General features: G+C 38.0%; 1 protein-coding gene across 1 annotated transcript in view; it reads right to left on the bottom strand.

The window, feature by feature from the left end:
- The window catches only part of LOC125232507 (neurexin-1), a 385,338-nt gene that overhangs the window by 100,496 nt on the left and 261,013 nt on the right, over positions 1-23,829 (bottom strand). The window contains exon 6 of the mRNA XM_048138206.1: positions 14,719-14,868. Within this exon, the coding sequence (XP_047994163.1) occupies positions 14,719-14,868 (150 nt within the window). The remainder of the gene's footprint in view (positions 1-14,718; positions 14,869-23,829) is intronic.

Below are 23,829 nucleotides of genomic sequence, written 5' to 3'. Positions count from 1 at the left end.
CGTCGGACGATAGGGTTACCTATGAATTAAAACGAATCAATATTCAGGTGAAATGTTATGCTATTATATTCCAGTCTTGGGTACTTTCTGAATTATATGTAGTATTTACATATTTTTTGTTTAAGTCCCAACATCACTGAACTTTTCCGTGGGACTTAATCAATAGTAGATCTGTGTAAGATTATCCTATTTTATTTCTGATGTCTATTTAACTAATTCACACGCGGAAATCGCATATAAAACTTTAAAACTCGCGACGTAAAAAGTAACAATAGAAAGTGCGAACGTGCGTTCCGTGAGAACGCGCGCGACCCCTGCTTAAGGCCGCGAACCGCCGGCCGCCAGCATGTGCCCGTAGCGCGGCGATAAAATCGCGGAGTGAGCCGCCCCTGGTCTCAGTACAAGATGTACTGACATTGACTGAACTAACGCCATGACAAATACGAACGTTTCCGGAACAATACGCGTGTGTACTTAACACAGCAAAAGGGAGTGCACAAGTTTCTAATGGGTTGGCAACGCGCATGATACCTCCTTGAGTTGCAGGCGTCCTATGGGTTACGTTGACGCTTTCCATCATACGGATTGTATGCTTGTTTGCCACCGACGTAGTATTAACACTTTCGCTTAAGTGAACCCGACTGTCAAGGCTACACCGCTCGTAGAAGCGTAGCCGATTACATGGGTTTCCCCGTATGTGAAAATGTCGTAGCGCCGCGTAGAGCCGGTTTCGAAAGTGTTTAAATGCGAAATCCTTTTCGCTCTACATCTGTACATATCGTCACTACTTTAAAAAATCTCATATCTCACGCTGTTCCTCCAAAGTTAAAACTCAGTAAGTCTATATGCATTCCATACATACTTACACAATTTTCTTCATTGACAGACGAAGATACAAGTTTTTTAAAAGTAGTGACGATATATGCGTATATCAGGAGTGATTTTGGTCGGTCATCGCATCCTGAGCGTAACTCATAATGGTCAAGTGTCGTATGTATCCATATGGACGTCAGCTGCCACTCTGTTGTATTACCGTGTTCGTATTGAATAAAAAGAGCCCCAGCAAGTGTTGACCGATTCATATGCTTATCATCAATCATCAATTCAAATATCTAAAGCTTGTAACAAAACCACTTGATTGGCTTCTGTGGCCATTTTGCGTGTTACAAATGAATTACCAACCAATATATCCAATGTCGTGAAGTTGCCAGCAATTCACTATTACGGTACAATTTTCGACAAATTACTTAGCCTATTAAGAATCGTATTACAAAAACATAAAAGTTCTATCAAAGATCAAATAGGTCAAGTTTTATCGTTGATCAAATTAGTAGAAAATACTCCTAGATTCAAGGATTTTATAATTTACTGATCAATTTCGAGCTTTATTGTAAAGTGATAAAGTGTTATAATATCAATCAACTTGCGTTCCAATTTTGTATCATCGAAACAATTTGTTGACCAATTTTGATGCTTATCACTTTAAGAAATTAAGGCTTACCAAATGTACTTGTTTGTATCAGTACAAAACATCCATCAGGAGTACTTAGCCAAATGCCCAAACGCTTACGATAATATCGTTATTAGAGATGAGCCGAATATTCAGTAAATATTCGGTATTCGGCGCATTCGGCAAGTTTTTCAATGTTCGTATTCGGCCGAATAAACTCGGTTACATTGCCGAACATTTACCGAATAAACAACGTAAATGACCAGAGCTTAGTTGTTTCGTAATTCATTGGATAATGACTTCCTACATACTCGTATTTCAACGTCATTCTAAAGAACTACCAAAGGGAATTAAAGATGCGTTAAAATATAAATACAATAATTTTGTAAAAAAGTAAAAATGATATAGCTTAAGAAACAAAAACCAAAATTTCCTTATGCACTAAAGTGCCCAGGAACATTAAGAGTCTGAGTAAGATACATGTATACCCATTACCCAATCGTTGAAGAGTTTTTAAAAATCTAAGCCAGGATTTAAAAATATGGCGGAACAAGATATTCGACGATGTTCCGGTTCGGTAACAACTGAACCGAATGTTCGGCCGAATATTCGTATTCGGCAAAGTCGTATTCGGCCCATCTCTAATCGTTATCGTTAGCTATCTCTATCGCTTTTCCATTATTGGCGCAACAAGGGCAGACTACGTTTTGATCACAGTATAATAAAGAGTATTATCCGCACCCCGCTGAAAGTGCCGCCCACCCCTCTCGGTTACCTCGTTACCGTCTGTCAAAAACGCGAACAGTCAACCTGTCATATGTCACTCATACAAGCATAGTACGCGTTCACCTACACGAGCTTAGACTGTGTGCTAGGAACGCGCTTCTTTCGCCATATTTGATCGCCAGTGTCCGAGAGGAACGTATTTTTGATCGGCGTCTAGCGTCAACGATTGTCAATTTGGCTAGGCCGACATAATGAACCATTAGTGGTAGAACGATTACGGTGAATTGACGTGTTCCTTGATTGGAGTGGAATTCATTTTGTAGTACCTACCTATAAGTGAGGAGGAGGGAGGAGATAATTGGAAATTGAAAACACGAGGCCCGAAAGATTTTAACCGTAACCACTTATTTCTGAGGCCATAACCTAACTACAAAATTAAAATTTTTGAAAAAACCCCCGACCGCGACCTAGTGGACCGATTTTCATGAAACGGCTGAGAACACTCCCCATTAACTCAGCTTTCAGACAAAAAACACACAGACAGACAGACAAACAGACAGACAGACAGACATACACACAGACAGACACGTCAAACTTATAACACCCCTTCGTTTTTTGCGTCAGGGGTTAAAAAGAAAGAAAGGCTGTTATGAGTTTAAGTTTTGCCATATTTTCATTTATTCAGTGTATTTTAAATTTAAAAAAATAATAGTTGTTTTTCTTTTACAACCGGCAAAGTTGTTGTTTAACCGCAAGATGCCAGTATTGATACCCGAGCAAGCGAAAGATTCCAATATTGAACCGCGAGCGTAACGAGTGGTTCACAAAGTGGAATCTTGAGCGTTGCGAGGGTTTCAAGGCACGAAGGTTAAACAAACTTTGCCGCCGAGTGAAACACAACATTTTTCACCACACCAACACGAACAAAATACTGACTATAAAACATCAAACTAAATTAAATACATCAATTTATTCGATATTTATAATTCAAAATCAACATTTACAGTAAATTCTACCAGCCAGCTCAAGATGTCAAGTTAAAATTTGTATGGAATCACTTTGCGCTCTTGTGGATAAAATGCAATTTTGCTTTCTGTTTTCGAATAGCAAAGTAAGCCTTTATCAGTTCGTGTAAGGTGAAAAAACATTAATTCGCGAACTAATTGTCTTTGCTTTTTATTAACATTTTACACTTCTGACAAACTGCTTAGGTATTAGATTATTTAGTTAGATTATTCAACAAACTGACAATATGGCCATCAAAAACGCATTTTGATATATTTTACAGGTTAAGTAGAGCAGGATATGAGATGAATCAAAACCAAGGCAAATCAATTTTTTTTTTGTTAAGTAGGTAAATATTAAAGTGCTGATGAGGGACCCTCTCTCGAATTGGGCTGTACAGCCACGAACGTAAGTGTCGCAAGGATGCTGCTTGAATCATCTGTTATCGATGCAAAGGCCTTTTTTTTTATACTACGTCGGTGGCAAACAAGCGTACGGTCCGCCTGATGGAAAGCGGTCACCGTAACCTATGGACGCCCGCAACAAAGAGTGTCACATGGGCGTTGCCACCCCATTAGAAACTTGTACATTCCCTTTTTGTGTTAAATACACAACAAAAGGAATGTACACGTTCAAGGAGAGCTCGGGTTGCCGACGACTCAAAGGACAATAAACGGAATAAGTCAGTTCCGTAAGTCCTCCCGTCATCAGCACACCGCACCCTCGTTGAGCTCTGGCAGCCTTACTCACCGGCAGGAACACAACACTATGAGTAGGGTCTAGTGCTATTTGGCTGCGGTCTTCTGCAGGCGGAGGTACTACCCCAGTTGGGCTCTGCTCTAAATTTGAGCGAGATGATATCCGCTGTGCTGTGCTCTACTACACAAAGCGGAATATCATTCGCTGTACCCTACCCCCTACAACAGGCCTGTTAATTAAATATTAAAAGATACAATAGGATCGAGAATTGGTCTACGTGTTTAATAAAAACCGATCACGTACAATACACAAAAATAAAGCGACTGCAAACTAACCAATTTATTCGTTTTGATGAAACAAAAGAAACGTTATGGAATCCTAAAAAAATATCTATGATGTTTATTATTTTTTCTATGAATTCATTTTTTTTTCCTAATAATGCAGATAGGTCTTCGAGCGATATGCTGACATATTTAAAAAAACACCGGTAGGATTCCAACCTTGACTTTTTTGACCTCCGACGCAAAAACGACAGGGTGTTATAAGTTTGACGTGTCTGTCTGCCTGTTTGTGTGTGTGTCTGTCTGTGGCATCGTAGCTCCGAATGGATGAACCGATTTTTTGTTTTTTAGCTGTATTCCTCGGGAGTGTTAGCTACGTTTCATGAAAATCGGTCCACTATGTCGCAGTCGGGGATTTTTTTTTCAAAATTTTAATTTTGTGGTTAGGGTATATTGCCTTCAGTTGGTCAGATGCAGATGGTCGCAGGTACTAATCCTGTCAGAGGTGTGAATTTCTCCATTCATCTCTCAATTTAAAAATATATTTATAAGTCAAATTGAGAAAGTTTGAAAGTAGGTACCTAAGTATATTGGCTTTCTCTTTGTAAGCGATACAGGCTTCTCTCAGAATAAGGAAGTTGGGGTCCCGAAGTTAGCTCCAGCCTTGAGGGAACTAATTTAACCCGTATTTTGTACCTTGAATATAAATTGCAGCTTATGTCGGCTGTTCAATTTGTAATTTTTATTTAAGCTTAAGAAATCGGGACAAAAGAGATCATTGCTATGGAAAAGTTGACTGTTTTTGAAAATTATAAATAAGTTACACAGGTTGCTTTATTGAATCATAATATTGCAAACAAGATTCGAGTCGCTTTAAATGTTGAACATATACATAGTACGGAATTAAAATACTACATCCAGAGCTCTTGGTCTGTATGGCATACCCCTACATTAGGCGCGAGTAAATCTTTATGATCGAGCTACTTGAGACAATTCGTATGACCAAAACTTACCATACATACTTAAAACGCGTTTGTTATGCCATTTATTACAGGCGTTGAACGCAAGCTGATTAACGTAATGTTGGGAAATTGGCATAACATTTTTTTATAGGATAGGGAGGCAAACAAGCAGACAGGTCGCTTGATGGTAAGCGATCACTGCCGCCCATGGACACCAGAAACACCAGAGGTGTTGGAGGTGCGTTGCCGGCCTTTAAGATGGGTGTACGCTCTTTTCTTTGCAAGATTTGAAGGTCGTACAATGACAGGTGAACATTGGCATTTTTCATGCATTCTGTGATGCATAACACTTCCTCTTTAACAAATAAATTTAATGAATAACCCAACCAGTATAAACTATACTAAAATGCATAAAATTATTTTGTATTTCAAAAGGAACTTACAACGAAATTATTTGCTTCCAAAATAACCATACATACACAATACAATACAATACAAATCCACTTTATTGCACAACCTCAGAAATGTACATAAATAAATAATAAATAAATATTGGGGACATCTTACACAGATCAACTTAGCCCCAAACTAAGCAAAGCTTATTACTATGAGTGCTAAGCGACGATATACATACTTAAATAGATAAATACATACCTCTACTTAAGAACACACACATTACAATAAATTTTATTACAGAGGTAAACAACAGGCGGCCTTATCGCTAAAGAGCATTTTATATTTAAACCTTTAGAAATAAAATTTCAAAAGAGAAAACACCTCTCACGGAACATTCGTGAAAGCATATTGTTCTGTAAGCACTATTTCCTCGAACATTTTGTGCGACCAAAATCTCTGTCGAGATTTTCTAGGAAACATATTGGGAATATTTAAAATACGGCTTTTAGAGTTTCCAGAACCAGTGTATTAATATGCAACAATATATAAATAACATATAATAAACATTAAAAACAGGGTCTTGGCGTTGCAAAAAACGGTTTTTTTTCTGGCTTGAAAAAAAACATGTGAAAAAAACCGTGAAAAAAAAACAGTTTTTTTTTCTGGAGTATGTTTTTTTCTAAAGGACGAAATCTCAAAATTTGCAAAACAGTTAATACTTTTGTACAGTTTTTTAGACTTTATGTTAACTATTAAACGAATTTACATTTAATAACTTTAATTTCTGGTTTTATAAAACTAACATTTACGCAATCTGCAGTTAGTAGTAAAGTTCACGTCGCTATTTACTGTTGGCAACACCACCGCCTCTCCACGCTTCACGCCGCATCGGGGATTCCCCAATAAACGTTTGCATACTACTGAATGTTTATCGAATTAAACTGTACGTTGTTGTTATTGAAACGTTACAAATCACGAAAAACCGTTATTTTCGTATTATTTGTTCATCTAAAAAAAACATATTTAGAAAAAAAACTTGGTGCTTGGTTTTTTCATGTTTTTTTATAATTCTGAAAAAAAAAACATTTGTTTTTTTTCTATTTGCAACCCTATATCCTACAGGATATTAGAAGAAACTCAAGTTCATCTATTTAGTGTTTTAGTGTTCTCTTTAACTAACAATATATGGATCATAGTTATCTGAAAATAAATAATTTTTATTTTTATTTTTATTTATTTATTTATTTTTAAATTAAAGGAAAAAAAATGGAAAAAAAGAAATGGAAAAATTCACACCTCCGGCAGGACTCGAACCTGCGACCTTTGGCCTTGCCGGGGCCATCGCGCTTCCAACTGCGCCACGGAGGCCTGCTGGATGTGTGCGAATTCATCCATGCCTTCCTCAAATCTCAACTGCCTTAGGGTGGCGTTATAGCAAAAATCTACCCGTAAGAATAGATCTTAACAGGCACTGGAGTCTCAATTTACATTGAGACTTCGCCAGTAACAATGTGCTAAGTTCATCTATTTGTATAGGGGCCGAGCGTGTCACACAAAAAAATGTACTGTTGTTACTTGCCTGTGATTTCAAATATGTCTCAGGCCCTTGAATGTTCATAATGTTTGTGTTGTTGCAATTAAATATCACGTAACGAGGCATTATTAATGTTTTTGTTAACTTCAACTTACAAAAATTGACGCCCGAAAGCTGCAAGCTTCGATTAAAGACGGACAACTCAGTGGGTTTTACTGAGTGTGAGTTCATTTGACACGCTAAGTAGATATGTTTGCTTGATCTATGGTATACCGGGTGCCCGGTAATTAATGGACAACTTTTAACCACCAAGAGGGCACCTTATACTGGTCAGAAAATCGACTTTAAGGTTTAGTAAAAGTCGCCTGGTTTTCGAGATTTTCACACTTTTTAAAATTTTAATACTACCTAAAATTTTAAAAAGTGTGAAAATCTCGAAAACTCAGGCGACTTTTACTAAACCTTAATGTCGATTTTCTGGACCAATATAAGGTGCCTTCTTGGTGGTTAAAAGGTTGTCTAGTAATTACCGGGCGAAAACCCTATAGTAACATCTGTGGGTGAAAGTATACAAAAGCTTTGTAATGAGTTTAAGGTATCATCATCTTCCTTGCGTTATCCCGGCATTTGCCACGGCTTTTGGGAGCCTGGGGTCCGCTTTGACAACATTTGGCGTAGGCACTAGTTTTACGAAAGCGACTGCCATCTGACCTTCAACCCGAAGGGTAACTAGGCCTTATTGGAATTAGTCCGGTTTCCTCACGATGTTTTCCTTCACCGAAAAGCGACTGGCATAATATCAAATGACATCTCGCACATAAGTTCCGAAAAACTCATTGGAACGAGCCGGTGTTCGAACCCGCGACCTCCGGATCGAAAGTCGCACGCTCTTACCGCTAGGCTACCAGCGCTTTTTACCTATGGTCAATTTTGTACCAATATAGTCAATTTTGTTATTTGCCCAAATCATTGAAAATGTTTGTTCAGATGAGGTTGGACATGGTATGACTTAGGGTGAAGTCACACATATCAGTACCGAAGCCGCATTTTGCGCATGAGAAATCGCTCGTTAGCATGAACAGGCGTACGCATGCGTTCAGCGTTCCGATGCGTGAGCATCTTTTTTATACCACGTCGGTGGCAAAAACCCCATACGAGCGATTTCTCATGCGCAAAATGCGACTCGATGCTGACAGATGTGACTTCGCCTTAATGGCAAATAATAGTGTTTAATGTAGAAGCAAAAACCTAGATTAGCAGGAGTAGACTTTGGCAGAAATTTCACTGACAAAATTGGGGAAATTCTGACGAAAAGCCAAGTCACAAGCACCTTAATTTAGATAAAACCAAAATAATGACATTTAAACAAAGACGAACTGACGGATGCAATTTAAATATTACCTATAAGGATCATCACATTGACGAAACAGATGTTACAAAATTTTTAGGCATAAGTGTAGATCATAAATTGACATGGAGTAACCAAATTGACACTATATGTAAGAAACTGCATCAATTTTCATATGTTTTATATAATTTAAGAAAGATTGTGAATGAAACGGTTGTTTTTTAACAGCATATCAAGCCTATTTAACATCGACACTAAGGTATGGTATTATATTCTGGGCAAACTCAGTTGACAGAGAAGTCGCATTTAAAGCACAAAAAAGATGTATTAGGTCATTATGTGGTATCCAGCAACTAGGTTCATGTAAAGTCATATTTTAAAAAGTCAGGAATATTAACTCTTCCTTGTCTGTACATTTTCGAAATGGTAGTTTTTGTTAAGAGCAATCCGCAGTTGTTCCAACATTTTAAAAGTGTACGTCTTAGAAATAAAATTAATTCGTTGCCTTCTAATACAGCTTTATTTAGGAAAAGTATATTAGGAATGGCTCCAAAAATTTTTAATAAACTTTCTGATGAGCTAAGAAATATTGACGACATTAATAGTTTTAAAAGCAAGGTATTTAAATTTTTAATTGATAAATCTTATTATAGTATTAGTGAATATTTGTTAGATAATAATTCGTGATAACTGTGCACAGCATGTAACACAGTACTTACTAAAAGTTGTACGCCTCACGGCACAACATAGTGAGACAAAAATGTATAATGAGACCTGTACTTATGTACCTAATACCTATGTTGGACAATTAAATGCTTTTACTTTTTTTTTACTTTTACTTTTAAACCGACGAACGTGTGTAAAAAATTTTATAAAGCTAAGAGGTATTTCGGAATGTCAAGCAAGTAGAAATGTATCTCTATAGTCTGCCCAACCTTCCATGAATCAAGCGGTACAATATAATTATGTTTGTTCAACGCAACAACGAGTACCGACCGATAATAGCATCGAACCTGTTTCGCGCTTTTAATTTCATTATCGAGCGTTTCCTACATTCAGAGTATTGAAATATGTCTTAACTTAATTATTCTATTTCACTGAAATAAATGTCATATACAAAGAAAAAGTGACCAAGGCCTCCAAGTGTTCAAAGCTTCGGTAATTCTGTCATATACTTGAAAATTTCGACTCTTGCCACCGTGTCCGAATGGACGAGTGGTTTAGGCATCCGTCGCGATAACGGAGGACGCTGGTTCGAATCCAGCTTTGAACACTCTCACTTTTTCTTTGTGCATGACATTTATTTCAGTTTATAGTTGAAATAGTAGTATGTCCACTAAAAATACATATTAAATTATTTTTCTAAGAATTATTCTATTTCAATTCTTCTTTAATCTATTATCTAGCTTAATTGAGCAGTACAAATTATATCTTAAAACCAATACAATAGCTTTTCTATCCAGCCGACTGCGCCAGATAGGATTTATGAAAACCCTTGAAATTACGCACTAATTTAATACAGCCTAGCCGAAGTAATAATTGTTGACGCTACGTGGTGGTCTAAATGCTGGCTCTGTCGCGCCACTACCACACCTCGGACACTGGCGATCAAATATATGAAAAAACCGGCCAAGAGCGTGTCGGGCCACGCTCAGTGTAGGGTTCCGTAGTTTTCCGTATTTTTCTCAAAAACTACTGAACCTATCAAGTTCAAAACAATTTTCCTAGAAAGTCTTTATAATGTTCTACTTTTGTGATTTTTTTCATGTTTTTTAAACATATGGTTCAAAAGTTAGAGGGGGGGGGGGTACGCACTTTTTTCCTTTAGGAGCGATTATTTCAAAAATATTAATATTATCAAAAAACGATCTTAGTAAACCCTTATTCATTTTTAAATACCTATCCAACAATATATCACTCGTTTGGGTTGGAATGAAAAAAATATCAGCCCCCACTTTACATGTAGGGGGTACCCTAATAAAACATTTTTTTCCATTTTTTATTTTTGCACTTTATTGGCGTGATTGATATACATATTGGTACTAAATTTCAGCTTTCTAGTACTAACGGTTACTGAGATTATCCGCGGACGGACGGACGGACAGACAGACATGGCGAAACTATAACGGTTCCTAGTTGACTACGGAACCCTAAAAAAGCGCGTTCCTACGCACACAGTCTAAGCTCGTGTAGACGAACGCGTACCATGCGTGTATGAGTGAGATACGACAGGTCGACTGGTCGCGTTCTTGACAGGCGGTAACTGTGAGATGACCGAGAGCGGATAGACGGCACTTTCAGCGGGAAGCATGGAGTGGTCATACTGCACGATAGTAAACTTTATTATAATGTGGCAATAGGAAGAGCTAGCTACGAAACGTGAAGGCTTGTGCCGCCGTTTTGTTCGTTGATCGGAGCGCTCCGATCTCGTTCAATCGCTCCCACGAACTAGTTCGCTCTTTTAGGTCTTTTGCTCATTTAGTCAGACCAGACGGTCGGAAAGATCAAAACGAATGGGACCGAATAGTGTCAAAATGGTACGAATAGTCCACAGATAATAACCATTCCGGGCCGAAAGATTGTAAGAAATCGAAGCTTAACATGAAAACTTGATGTTTTTAAGTTGCTTTGGTAAGTAGCTCTCGCTCCCGGTCGGCGCAGTCACACACTCGTTCTCGTTCCGAAGCGCTCGCGCACGCTGATCTGATACTGAACTAAATGAGCAACGATCGACTCACAGAGCACGAAAAGATTCAGTTCCGATTCATCGATGGGATTTTATTCCTAACAGTTAATAGTTCGTGAACGACACAAGCCTAGAAACATGTGCGATCATGATGTTGGCTAGACACCCAGGCATGTACCAAACCTCTGTTTGCATTTCATGAAAAGATTAATGATATGTATCCAGCGCGAAATTGATAAATGGGCAGTGCAACCTAGGTAAACAAATACCTATAGCGGCACAAAAGGGTGTTGCGGTTATAAATGAGCCTGCGTTGTAACCGCTCGGATTTTAGCGAATCCCAGTCGAAATAATCTACAAGAGAAAGTAGGTACCTAAATCTGTAGGCCTACGATGCTTTCAATTTTATCACCTATCTCTATGTATATATCATCCGTCACGCTCTGACCAGTACAATGTGAGCGTGACAGATGTCTTATCCACGTCGTTCGAGTAAGTGATAAAACTGCATGCATCATAGACCTGCTGTTGTAGATGGAAATAAAAATGTATTGGGCTAATTCGTCACTTGAACAGTTCAATTGGTATATTAAGTATGTAGTTTGTTATCCACGATGTCGCTCAGATTTGTTGCTTCTTTTTGTGACTGATGACACGATCCTATACAAATAATAGAAAGAATATAGACGCAAGAAGAATCTAAGTAAATATGATTCTGTGAGTCTAATGAAAAAGGGTATAACTCAAATTGACTTGGTGAAAAAGGGCACAAGTCCAACCTCGGACTTTTTCACTAGACCCGCAGAATTATGTCATCCGGTACATTCTAATGAAGCATACAAACCTAATGTTATCCATAAACAACATACTATTATATGATGCTTTCTATCCTTCATCTATAACCTTAAACCTAACGCTCTTATTCACAATCACACATACGTCCTTTCTCTACTATCGCTCTTCAGAAACTATGACCAAACCAAACTAACACAAAGCAAACTTGACCAAATACAAAAGGGCTTAAGCGTGTCTAAATTCAAGCAGTTATGTTACGCAGAGACAGTTTGTATGCAAACTAGCGGGAACAATAATGTAAATTAATATAGTTGTAGCTGTTTTGAGGAAGTACGAGTGGTGACCGCCAGGGGGCAAGTTTTGCTTCGTGTGTGACCCGTTTCGTGTGCTATTGTGCTAATGAGACCTAGATTTCATTGTGGCAATAATGCGTCATTCACATCTATAAACGTTCGGTATTCTGATCTGATTCGGTAGTAGGCTTGTGTCGTTCACGAACTATGAACTGTTAGGAATAAAATCCCATCAATGACCGAAATGAACTGAATCTTCCCGTGGTCTGAGAATAGGTCTTTGCTCATTTAGTTCAGTATAGGATCGGCGAGCGCGAGCAGTTTGGATCGAGAAAGAATGTGTGACTGCGCCGACCGAGAGCGAGAGCTATTTAGCAGAGCAACAAAAAAAGTCAAGTTTTCATATTAAACTTCGGTTACTTACAACCTTTCGGCCCGGAATGTTACTATCTATGGACTATTCGTATCATTTTGACACTATTCGGTCCCATTCGTTCTGATCTTTCCGACCGCAGTGGTCGCTGGTCTGGCTGAACTAAATGAGCAAAAGACCTAAAAGAGCGAACTAGTTCGTGGGAGCGATTGAACGAGATCGGAGCGCTCCGTTCAACGAACGAAACGGCACAAGCCTATTCGGTAGATATTAAAGTCTAGCACAATCAATTTTGATGCAAAAAATCTGTTAAATATTTCTATCAACGAAATAAAACAATATCCCCGATCAACGAAAGAGCTTCTATGTTTTACATAATGTATACTCATAATGCCTGATTTATTTTTGTTACATACATACATACAATCACGCCTGTTTCCCAGAGGGGTAGGCAGAGATCACGGATTTCCATTTACTACGATCCTGACAAACCACTTTCGCTTCACACACTTTCATAACGTTTCTCATACACGCTTCTCGGTTTCGAGTACTTCTGACCTGGCCTTTTTCCAATATTTCGCCGATTTGATCGATTCGATTTTATTTTTGTACCAGCCTGTAAAGCCCTTTCCAGCTAGTCCCACAGTTACTAGACGTTTATTGGTCTAAGTCTAATCCAAGAGTGATGTAAGGTAATAAGTCCGAAATCAGATTAACAAGTACACCAGTATTGCTAGAGAATTGTTAATTACCTACATCGCGATATACTGACATACTGTGTTTTTTTTATACCACAGGTACACGGCCCGCCTGATGGAAAGCCTGTGTAGCCGTAAAATTCAAAATCTATTAGGCCCACTCGCACCAACCACTTAACTCAGGGTTAGTGGGCTAACAACTGTCAAATTCCATATAAAATGGTGGGTTAACCCTTCGTTGGTACAAGTGACCCTTAAATTGTTAAACCTATTATGGGTTGTTGCACCTTGCAACTGTAATTTATTGAAAGTATCAATGATGCTTATAAGAGCCCTTGCCCTGTGTAATCCCAAAAAGATTTCTTCAAGAAGTAGAGCTTCTCTGTCACCAGAAGTGAACAAATTTTTTTCTCTTGAAAATGTCTTTGCGCTTACCAGAGTAGAAAATCAGATCATTTGGCTACCTCATCTTAAAGTACAGCAAGATGGTACCCTACATGCTGACTATCAGCTCAGCCCTACGTAAAAATTGGTAACCAGCTTCGAAACGGGAAAAAAATCCCAATTCGTAACTAGCTTCAAACTGGAACTTTCCCATTACCAATTTGTAACCAGGTTTGGTAACCGGCTTCGAAACGGGAAAAGAATCCCGTATTGTACCTAGTTACAAAATGAGACTAAATCATTACCGATTCCTAGCCATGGTTGGTAACCAGCTTCCAAACGGGAAAAAATATCCCGTATTGTAACTGGTTACAAAATAGGATTTTTTTTGCCATCATGAAAAGATGATTTTTTCGAATAATGCTGACATTGAGTAATTTTTTAGAGTTCCGTAGTCAACTAGGTTGACTAGGAACCCTTATAGTTTCGCTCTGTCCGTCTGTCCGTATTTACACCGTCCTAGCTTCGATTTGGTAACTCCGATCAATAACTCTGGCCCCATACGTAACCGGCTACAAAATGGGAATCAAGATTCCCGGTTTGTAGCCGGTTACGAAATATTGGCTACCAAACGGTACTAAACCGTAAATAGAGCAACCGTAAATAGAAAAACCGTAAGAAGAGAGGTCCATATATCTGTTGTGATAGTACAAAACAACAGTACCCTAGGTTCACCCCTGATTTATACGAAAGTAGGTACCGAGGTAAAATGGTTATTTGTTATACAAGGGAGCAAAGTTGTATTTTAAAATACATTTGCACCCGAGTGTAACACAAAACTTTTCCCCTCACTATAGCGAGGAAACTACAACGCAAAAAATGCGTTTATCACTGCTTCCAGTAGTTCCACAGGTGGTAAATCATCTTTATTACTAGTTTCACCTACCTTTATCAATTTTAAAGCAGTTAATTTGACTTTATTCAAGGTCAAATTACTTTACCCACTAGTGGATAAAATGCGTTTTTACCCGCTGATATTAAAGGAGAAAACACGTGTTTCCGAGCTAGTGAGGTAAAAATGTACTTACCAGTGTAGAAGAGCAGGCCGTTAGGCTGCCTAGTCTTGAAGTACAGCGAGATGGTGTCCTGCGTGCTAACTATAGGCTCCCCGCCAGTTTGTGTCAGGTCGTAGGAGAGGAACTCTGCTCCGCGGAACGTCGCTTCTGATGGCGCTTTGTCTGAAACAAGAGGGTATGTGTAAGGGCCACAGAATGCAATTTGGATAGAAGAAACAACTGTAAAGTGTTCGAAACGTCGGGATGAATTGTAAATTCATTATACGCGATTTAATCCGTTTCCATATTTTTATTTCATGAGTAACTATCGCGGTAACCGAAGACAATATTCATCAAACAAGTTCATCTATTCGCATGGGGGCCGAGCGTGCCAGATTTTGTACTGAAGTTATTTCTTGCCTGTGATTCGAAATATGTCTCAGACCCTTGATTGTTCATAATTTTTGTGTTGTCGTAATTAAACACGTAACGAGGCATCTTTGTGTTTTTGTTAAATTAAACTTTCAAAACTTGACGCCCGAAAGCTGCAAGCTGTGAGTAAAGACTGACAACTCAGTGGATTACACTGAGTTCGTTTGACACGCTAAGTAGATAGATACATTTGCTTGATCTATGGTATACGAGTATATGAAATCTGTGATAATGGTTTTGTGTAGGACAGTGAAGAGAAATTAACTCAAGAGAAAATATTGGGTTTAGCATGAGTTTTGTTCATAGAACTTTAATTGAATTTGTCTATACATGAAAATGTTATCTCACTGAAGCACTGGTAGCCTAGCGGTAAGAGCGTGCGACTTTCAATCCGGAGGTCGCGGGTTCGAACCCCGGCTCGTACCAATGAGTTTTTCGGAACTTATGTGCGAAATGTCATTTGATATTTGCCAGTCGCTTTTCGGTGAAGGAAAACATCGTGAGGAAACCGGACTAATTCCAATAAGGCCTAGTTACCCTTCGGGTTGGAAGGACAGATGGCAGTCGCTTTCGTAAAACTAGTGCCTACGCCAAATCTTGGGATTAGTTGTCAAAGCGGACCCCAGACTCCCATGATCCGTCGCAAATGCCGGGACAACGCAAGGAGGATGATGGTGAAAATGTTATTTCATCGTAAAGAGAAGATGTCATGGAATACACAAATACATCGTCTTTGTACGCCTGAACAATAAATGCAACTTAAATAGACTAGCGTTAGCTCGAGACCCGTGTTCGATTCCCGGCTTCGCCACCAGTGGGTTTGATCGTTTTCTTTAGTGTATGTATGTATGGTATCTATTCCAGTAGACTAACTTTTTTTAATACTACGTCGGTGGCAAATGAGCATACGGTCCGCCTGATAGAAAGCCGTCACCGTAACCTATGGACGCCTGCAACTCAAGGAGTGTTACGTGCGCGTTGCCAACTCATTAGAAACGAGTACACTCCCTTTTGATGTGTTAAGCACACAGCAAAAAGTCATACAATAAAGATCAAATCTAAGGAAAAATAAAGTGAGCATAAGCTCCTTAGATACAAATGTACAGAGTTCTAGTCACATGTGTGAATTCGTGTATGCTCGTAACTCACAAACAATAACAATTTTGTATATTATGCGCACATATTATAACATACAAACAAATTATATGTAGGGTAGGTACATATGCTACACTCGTAAAAATACCAATAACCTAACCACAAAATTAAAACTTTGAAAAAACCCCCGACCGCGACATAGTAGACCGATTTTCATAAAACGTGGCTAAGAACACTCCCGACTAACTCATCTTTCAAACAAAAAAACTAAATCGAAATCGGCTCATCCGTTCGGGAGCTACGATGACAGACACACACACAGACAGACACGTCAAACTTATAACACCCCGTAGTTTTTGCGTCGGGGGTTAAAAATACGCTAGTCCGAAAACGCTCACGTGAATTTCCTAAAACACGTGTCACCTCCTACAAGCTGAAGCTCTAATTTCTTCCAACACACGACGCTACTATACGAATTTCATTAAAAAGCTATTTTAACATTCCCCCGTACTCGCTGCACTCTTGCAAGCTTAATCACAGACGACGTTATTCCTGATGTACATTGAAGTTCACGAGAGTCAAACCTTTTTTTATCAACAGTTCTCGAAAAGTTTGTACAAAAATTAAGGAAAAAGGTAAATTTGTTTTTTTTAATTCCTTTTTTGTTACCAAGATTTATTTCATGAATTGATATTTTAGTAAGTTTTATTTGGTCATTAAGGTTCTCTTGTATCTATATTTTCTTAACTATACCAATTATCCTGTATATATCTTACGAAAGTCGACATGTCACTAAATGTTGGTAACAAAATAGGATCAATTAAAACTTGTTGACGTGGGTATGTACAAACTTTTTGAGAACTGCTATTATCGACAACTTATAGTAACAGTATTGTTTTCAAATCGGCAACATTAGTAATGGTTTATGCTACAGTGTAAAGAGTATGCTGCAGTGTATGACTGGCAGAGAATGTCGTTTGGCATTAAGTTCGCAATTTGTACATTGTTGTGTATATTTTGTGAAATAAAGTTTAAAGAACACCCATATGCAACTATTATTTAAGGCTACTCGTATGCGTCATTTATTACATTGTACATACGTCTTAACTCGAACTTGTTTCCTTCCTCGCCTTACACCACATGGCGACCCTGCCAGAATTGCCATGTTCTGTGGAACGTTAAAGAACACAACCAATTGCTTATATTTTTTTATTTCTTTAAACTTTATTGCACAAAAGAACAACTTAATGTACAAAAGGCGAACTTAATGCCGTGAGGCATTCTCCACCAGTCAACCTTTGGAAAAAGCAGAGAAGATTGTAGGCGGTGTATTAAGAGACCAATTTTGAAAAATCAATTAAAACCTTAGTCATAAAAATATAATATATTTTTAAGTACATAAATAACAATAGGTACCGGTTTTAATTTTAGGTTAAGTTTTAATTGTATTTATGATGTCTGAGGTTTTTTGTTGTATTTTTTGTAAAATTAAAATTATTATAATTTTTTATGTAAATATGTCCATGTAAATAAAGATTGTTTATTTTATGACAATAGGTTATATAATATATACTCATACATATAAAGAAATAAAATATATGACATATTATATTATATTATAGGACATTCTTACACAGATTGACTGAGTCCCACGGTAAGCTCAGAAGGCTTGTAATGTGTTGTGGGTGACAAATATTTATTCCTGTTTTCTATGTACCTATTATATAAGTATTATTTATATATGTCGTTGTCTACTCAGACAACGACATATATAATATACAAATATAATATACAGACCGGTCGTAACATATTATTCATAACTTATAGGTTTCATAATATTGTCTCCGGTTATCGCGATTATTATTGGTCTCATTCGACTCTCAACGCATCTAGAACGTTCCCAGACACCTGGGCCCTGATTAATAGACCAACTTCCGCAACGATTTTAATATTGCAGCCAATTTCAGTCTTCGTAAGCCTAAGTTTACTTTACCGAGCTTAGGTTAACTTCTGAATTATGTAGCCAGGCATTGTATGAATCTTGTTAAAGTCTGGGATATTTTGCTTTTAAGAATGTAGACGATGGATGGGCGCCCTTAAAGAACATAATTTACGTTTATTAAACGGTTCTAGAATAACTAAGAATCTTCACCAAATAATATTTTAAATGTGAAAGTGTGTGTGTCCGTTTGTTTACTCGTCTTTAAAAGCGAAACGGAGCGACGAATTGGCGTGATTTTTTAAGTGAAGATAGTTGAAAGGATGGAGAGTGACATAGGCTACTTTGAGGTAGAAGCTTGTATGGAGCGCAATTTTCAAATTTAATGCAAGCGAAGCCGCGGGCTATGTAGCTAGTATAAATACAATGCAAAAAAATGTAAATAATACTCAACCGGATACGATATGTGACATTTATATCTAGATAGGATATATATCGGTTACGTCAGTGGCAAAACTTTAAAAACAAAACTATCCTAAGAAACTGACATAATTATTAGACATATAAACCGGGTCACTCACGTGTCAATAGTCGAAAATCGACAGCTTGTATCAACACTGTCAAAAAAGACGTTTTAAGTATTTTAAAGAAACGACATTTTTGACTGTCAATGCTGACATAATTATTATTATCTAGTCCATATTTTGACGTACCTAAGTTCTGATTTCTAGTCGAGCCAAAAGTTTCATTCAAACACAAATATATTATATTTATTTCTAAATATAATTTATAATCATCCATTTTCCATCACTAATTCCGCAGCTTTTCCCATCATAAAGTTTTTAAAAATACCCTCAGCAACAAAATGTTCCAACAATCCTACATTTGCTACAAACATAGTGTTGACTGGCTTCCTCAAAGACCTCTACTAATAAAGTCGCAACTACCATACTTTCCCTACAAACATACGCCCTTTTTAAATATTAAACACTCAAAGGCTTTCACTGGTAATAAAAGGTCAAAACTACCCTGTTTTTCCTGCGAACATACCTCGCTTTTACATTACACTCTCAAGGATGTTTACTAATAATAATAGGTCGTAAGTGCCCTACCTTTCCTGCCAACATACGTCGTTTTGACCGATAGTCCCTCGAGGGCCCTAACTTCTACACGCGTGGCCTGATTTGAATTCTCATTAACTATTGTTGCCGGCCAGATACACTTACACAGTGGGATCTAATAAACTGACAAACTTTATTTAGGTGAAACGAGGAAATACCGCCAGCATCCTTGGTACAATCCTTACGGCCCGGCCACGATATTGGTCTAAGCGCGACAACGGTGAGCGGCGGCCATACATTGGAGCGAGAGACAGCAATGGGACTTTTCATTCGCACGTATGGCTGCCGCTCACCGCTGTCGCGCTTAGACCAATGTCGTGGCTGGGCCGTTTGGGTCTATTTGAGGCATGTTTTCAAAGGGCCTTGTTTTTTGTATGGAGTTTATAGAGTAATAAGCCCTTTTGGAAATACACTCTTTTGAAACACGTTTTCTCTACTTTTGATAACACTTAAGTACTTAGGTTGTAATTTTTTGCATATATTTAAAACAAATGTACCTACTTAATTACATATAAAAAAACACAGTTCAAAGCGAGAAGCATAATATTACATAACACATTTCACGAAAAACGTCATTAGGTATGTTTATAGTTATATAAAATTTTTCTACTTCTGTAAATAATATGTTCTATTAATACTCGTAAATATTGATTTGTAATATCGAGTTCCTCTGTGACAGTATAATAAAGATAACTATTGTACAGTATGGCCACCCCCGCTCCCCGCTGAAAGTGCCGCCCACCCCCACTCGGTTACCTCACAGTTACCGCCTGTCAAAAACGAGAACAGTCGACCTCTGATATCTCACTCATAGAAGCATGGTACGCGTTCACGTACACGAGTTTAGAATGTGTTCTAGGAACGCGCTTTCATAGATTTGATCGCCAGTGTCCGAGATGTGGTACTAGTAGTAGTTTCTGATATTCAAAAGTAATTACATCAGCGGTTTAAACTAAAGTATGTAAGTTTCATTGAAATTTAAGGCTACCAATGGTCAGTCCTAAGTTTTGTTTTAAAACTCAGGGTCAATTTCTACCATTGAATTTCGTTCAGTAGTTCCTTATAATGCCTTATATCGCGATAAAGTAATGATAATTGATAACTGACAGAGAATGATGAATAACAGCTATTAACCTATTTTGTTAACAAATTTGAAATAAAGGATGTGACGCAAATTGAGCGATTTCATATACATTAATCGTTAATGCTTGTATATCGTGTTGTATTCAAATTAGAATATAATGGATTAGGTCTATCTTGGTCTTAAAATACATTACACGTTCCTAGGACTCTAAATTTTCTTTGCACCAAATATCTTTGACTTGAATAATTACTTTTCAAATCTTACATGGAATATATGACTCTAGACCTTGGTCCCAATCTTCATGAAAAATATTCAAAAAATACGTTGCCGAAAAGGCATACTACAACAACTAATGTCAGAATAATTTAGGATGCAGAAAACTGTGTTTTTCTCACGCTTTATGCGCGTTTTTTGTAAGTAAGTAGGTACTTAAAAATAAATATTCTTTTGTTCGACTTTGAGAAGCCCTAGCAACAATAAATCCACTAACATTTATGATGTTTATTAAACGTTAATTTAACAGTTAACTATTCAGGCCATAATGCCCATAATAAATGAGCTAGAATCTAGGTTTTAAACTAGGCATGAGGCAGTTTAAAAATACATGGCACGCCACGCGATCATAAGACCGCAATTTATAAGAATAACCTATTTAAATTGCGTTGGGGTGTAATTCTTCTTGATTCACTAACATTCGCTTCAGGTGCCGTAGCCGAACGGCATTTCTGTGACGCGAAACGAAGAGGAAACGCCGCGAAGGGTAGTCTGGCTCTGTCGCGCCAATATGCACAAGCGATAGAGATATATCTACGAGCGTTTCGTTTCGTGAGGGTTTGTGACCTACGGCTACGTACCCAGGAAACTTTTCCCCCGTATTTTTAAGTGGCTCTGTGATCTAGAAGTCTCGCGGCACGATGGGAGTGGGAAAGCTCCAAATAATTTAGAATTATACTTTAACGATACATACATACATACATACATTCATACAATCACGCCTGTGTCCCATGAAGGGGTAGGCAGAGCACATGAAACTACTCAGGTTTCAGTGCCACTCTTGGCAAATAAGGGGTTGAAAGAAAACGAAACTGTGATATTGCAGTGACAGGTTGCCAGCCTCTCGCTTACGCCACAATTTAGCCCATATCCCACAGTCGCCTTCTACGACACCCACGGGAAGAAATGGGGTGGTGAAATTCTTAATCCGTCACCACACGGGCAACTTACGGGCACGGGACTTTAACGATACTTAAGTCATTATCACCGCAAACTATGGCACATGATGGGTCTCCTAAATGTCTCGAAACAAGCCATAACAGTCGCGATAAAATAATATGAGTACAGCCTGTCGTTTATCGCCATTAATCGCTTAGCAACATGAATAACTCTCGATATAGTAATCGCGAAGTATTTTCTCGCCTTGACGGTAAAACGATAAAAACAAACTTAGCGGTTTATTTTACCCTTAATTACGAATAAACGTCGCAAGTTTAACCCTTATTCATAAAACCTCAAGTAACTTTGTAAAATGTTATCTTTTTGAGTGAACAGTGATGAATATGAAGTACATACATACATACATATAATCACGCCTGTATCCCATAAAGGGGTAGGTAGAGCACATGAACTACTAAGTTTCAGTGCCACTCTCGGCAAAAAGGGGTTAAAAGAAATCCAAATTGTGACATATAAAGTAGTCAATGCAATTGTAGGTATTGACGTTTTCTTCCAGCAAAAACGTCATTTTTTGACACTGACATATCCGATTCAAGTCGTACGTAATTTCTGACTTAGGTACATAATTTAGGTATACCGCGTGTGGATTCCATACGGGCGAATAATGTATCCAGTTATAGTATCTGATCAAACGAATCGCATAGGATAATTATTTTGTTAAAAAGTGTTATTAATTAAGAGTAATTAATTTTTTAAATCGGACCAAGTGGCAATGTACGCCGTCCAACATAATTCCACATGACATAAACGTCATGTCGTAATGACAATTAGGTAGGTACGCTAATTGATGTGGACGTAATACATTGCGTGCTGAATTATTATGTATAAAAAAAATCTCGTCTATTCAAAAAGAAAACATATAGTTAAGCTCCTTGGGTCCGATACTAATCGTTATTAAGATATTCGCCCGTATGGAATACACACGCTGTATAGTATAACCCCCTTAGGGTTAGTTGCATCAACCACATGACAGACACATCTTCGTCACGCAGAAGACGGCAATGGAACTTCCCATACCATAAAATTTAGCAACCGCTTTAACGGTGACAGACGGTTTGATGCAACCGGCCCTTATACACTTCGTAAACTATAAACGGAGAGCGGGCATTGCGTACATCGCAATTAAGACAAATTTGCATGGGACAATCAAGGACCTAACTGTAGGTGACATCTGCATGAATCTGGAACAGTCCGGAGGTTTTCGGTCACTGATTACGAAATATGTAAGGGTAGGATAGTTCTTTAAAATGCCATACTAAAGACAGAGTAATAAAAAGAGTAAACATTTTTCATCGAACATGGCTAAGAACACTTATGATTAATTCAGCTGTCAAACAAAAAAAACCGGCCAAGAGCGTGTCGGGCCACGCTCAGTGTAGGGTTCCGTAGTTTTCCGTATTTTTCTCAAAAACTACTGAACCTATCAAGTTCAAAATAATTTTCCTAGAAAGTCTTTATAAAGTTATACTTTTGTGATTTTTTTATATTTTATACATAATATAATACCAGAAACTGTAAGATTTTGTACAAAATGTATACAAATAAATAATTTTGAATTTTTTTTTTGAATAGTTCAAAAGTTAGAGGGGGGGGGGGGGGGGGGGGGGCACACCAATCATTTTCAAATACCTATGCAACAATATGTCACACGTTGTAATTGGAATAAAAAAAAAACAGTCCTTACTTTACATGTAGGCGGGGTACTCTAAAAAACATTTTTTTCCACCTTTTATTTTACCACTTGGTCGGCGTGATTGATATACATATTGGTACCAAATTTCAGATTTCTAGTGCTAACGATCACTGAGATTACGGACGGACGGACAGACAGACATAGCGAAATATAAGGGTTTCTAGTTGACTACGGAACCCTAAAAACGAAATCAAAATCGGTTCATCCGGTCAAAAGTTACGATACCACAGACCTACAGACATTTAAAGCAAAAAGTTACTTCTTATTCTTAATCTCTGCAATGGACTAAGGTGGCGCCATCTGCCGTAACTTTTGAGTGTGGCTCCTCTTTGCATCAAGTGACCTCGTAGCACTTACATCTAGTTTCTCACTTCGTTTAAAGCTCCACATGAAAAAACCTACCCCATTCCGAAGCCCCTGTCAAGGCGTCGCCATATTGGCCGCGCACAAAAACTCAATTTATCCAGCTATGCTGCGGCGAATAAGTGGCTGTCTAAATCAAAAGGATCCTTATTCTTCGTGTGTATAATATTCCTAAAGATTTCCC

The sequence above is a fragment of the Leguminivora glycinivorella genome, chromosome 13 (genome assembly GCF_023078275.1).
Source record: "Leguminivora glycinivorella isolate SPB_JAAS2020 chromosome 13, LegGlyc_1.1, whole genome shotgun sequence".
NCBI lineage: Eukaryota > Metazoa > Arthropoda > Insecta > Lepidoptera > Tortricidae > Leguminivora > Leguminivora glycinivorella.
The sequence above is the reverse complement of the archived record's forward strand: the minus strand, read 5'-3'. Positions and strand labels throughout refer to the sequence as shown.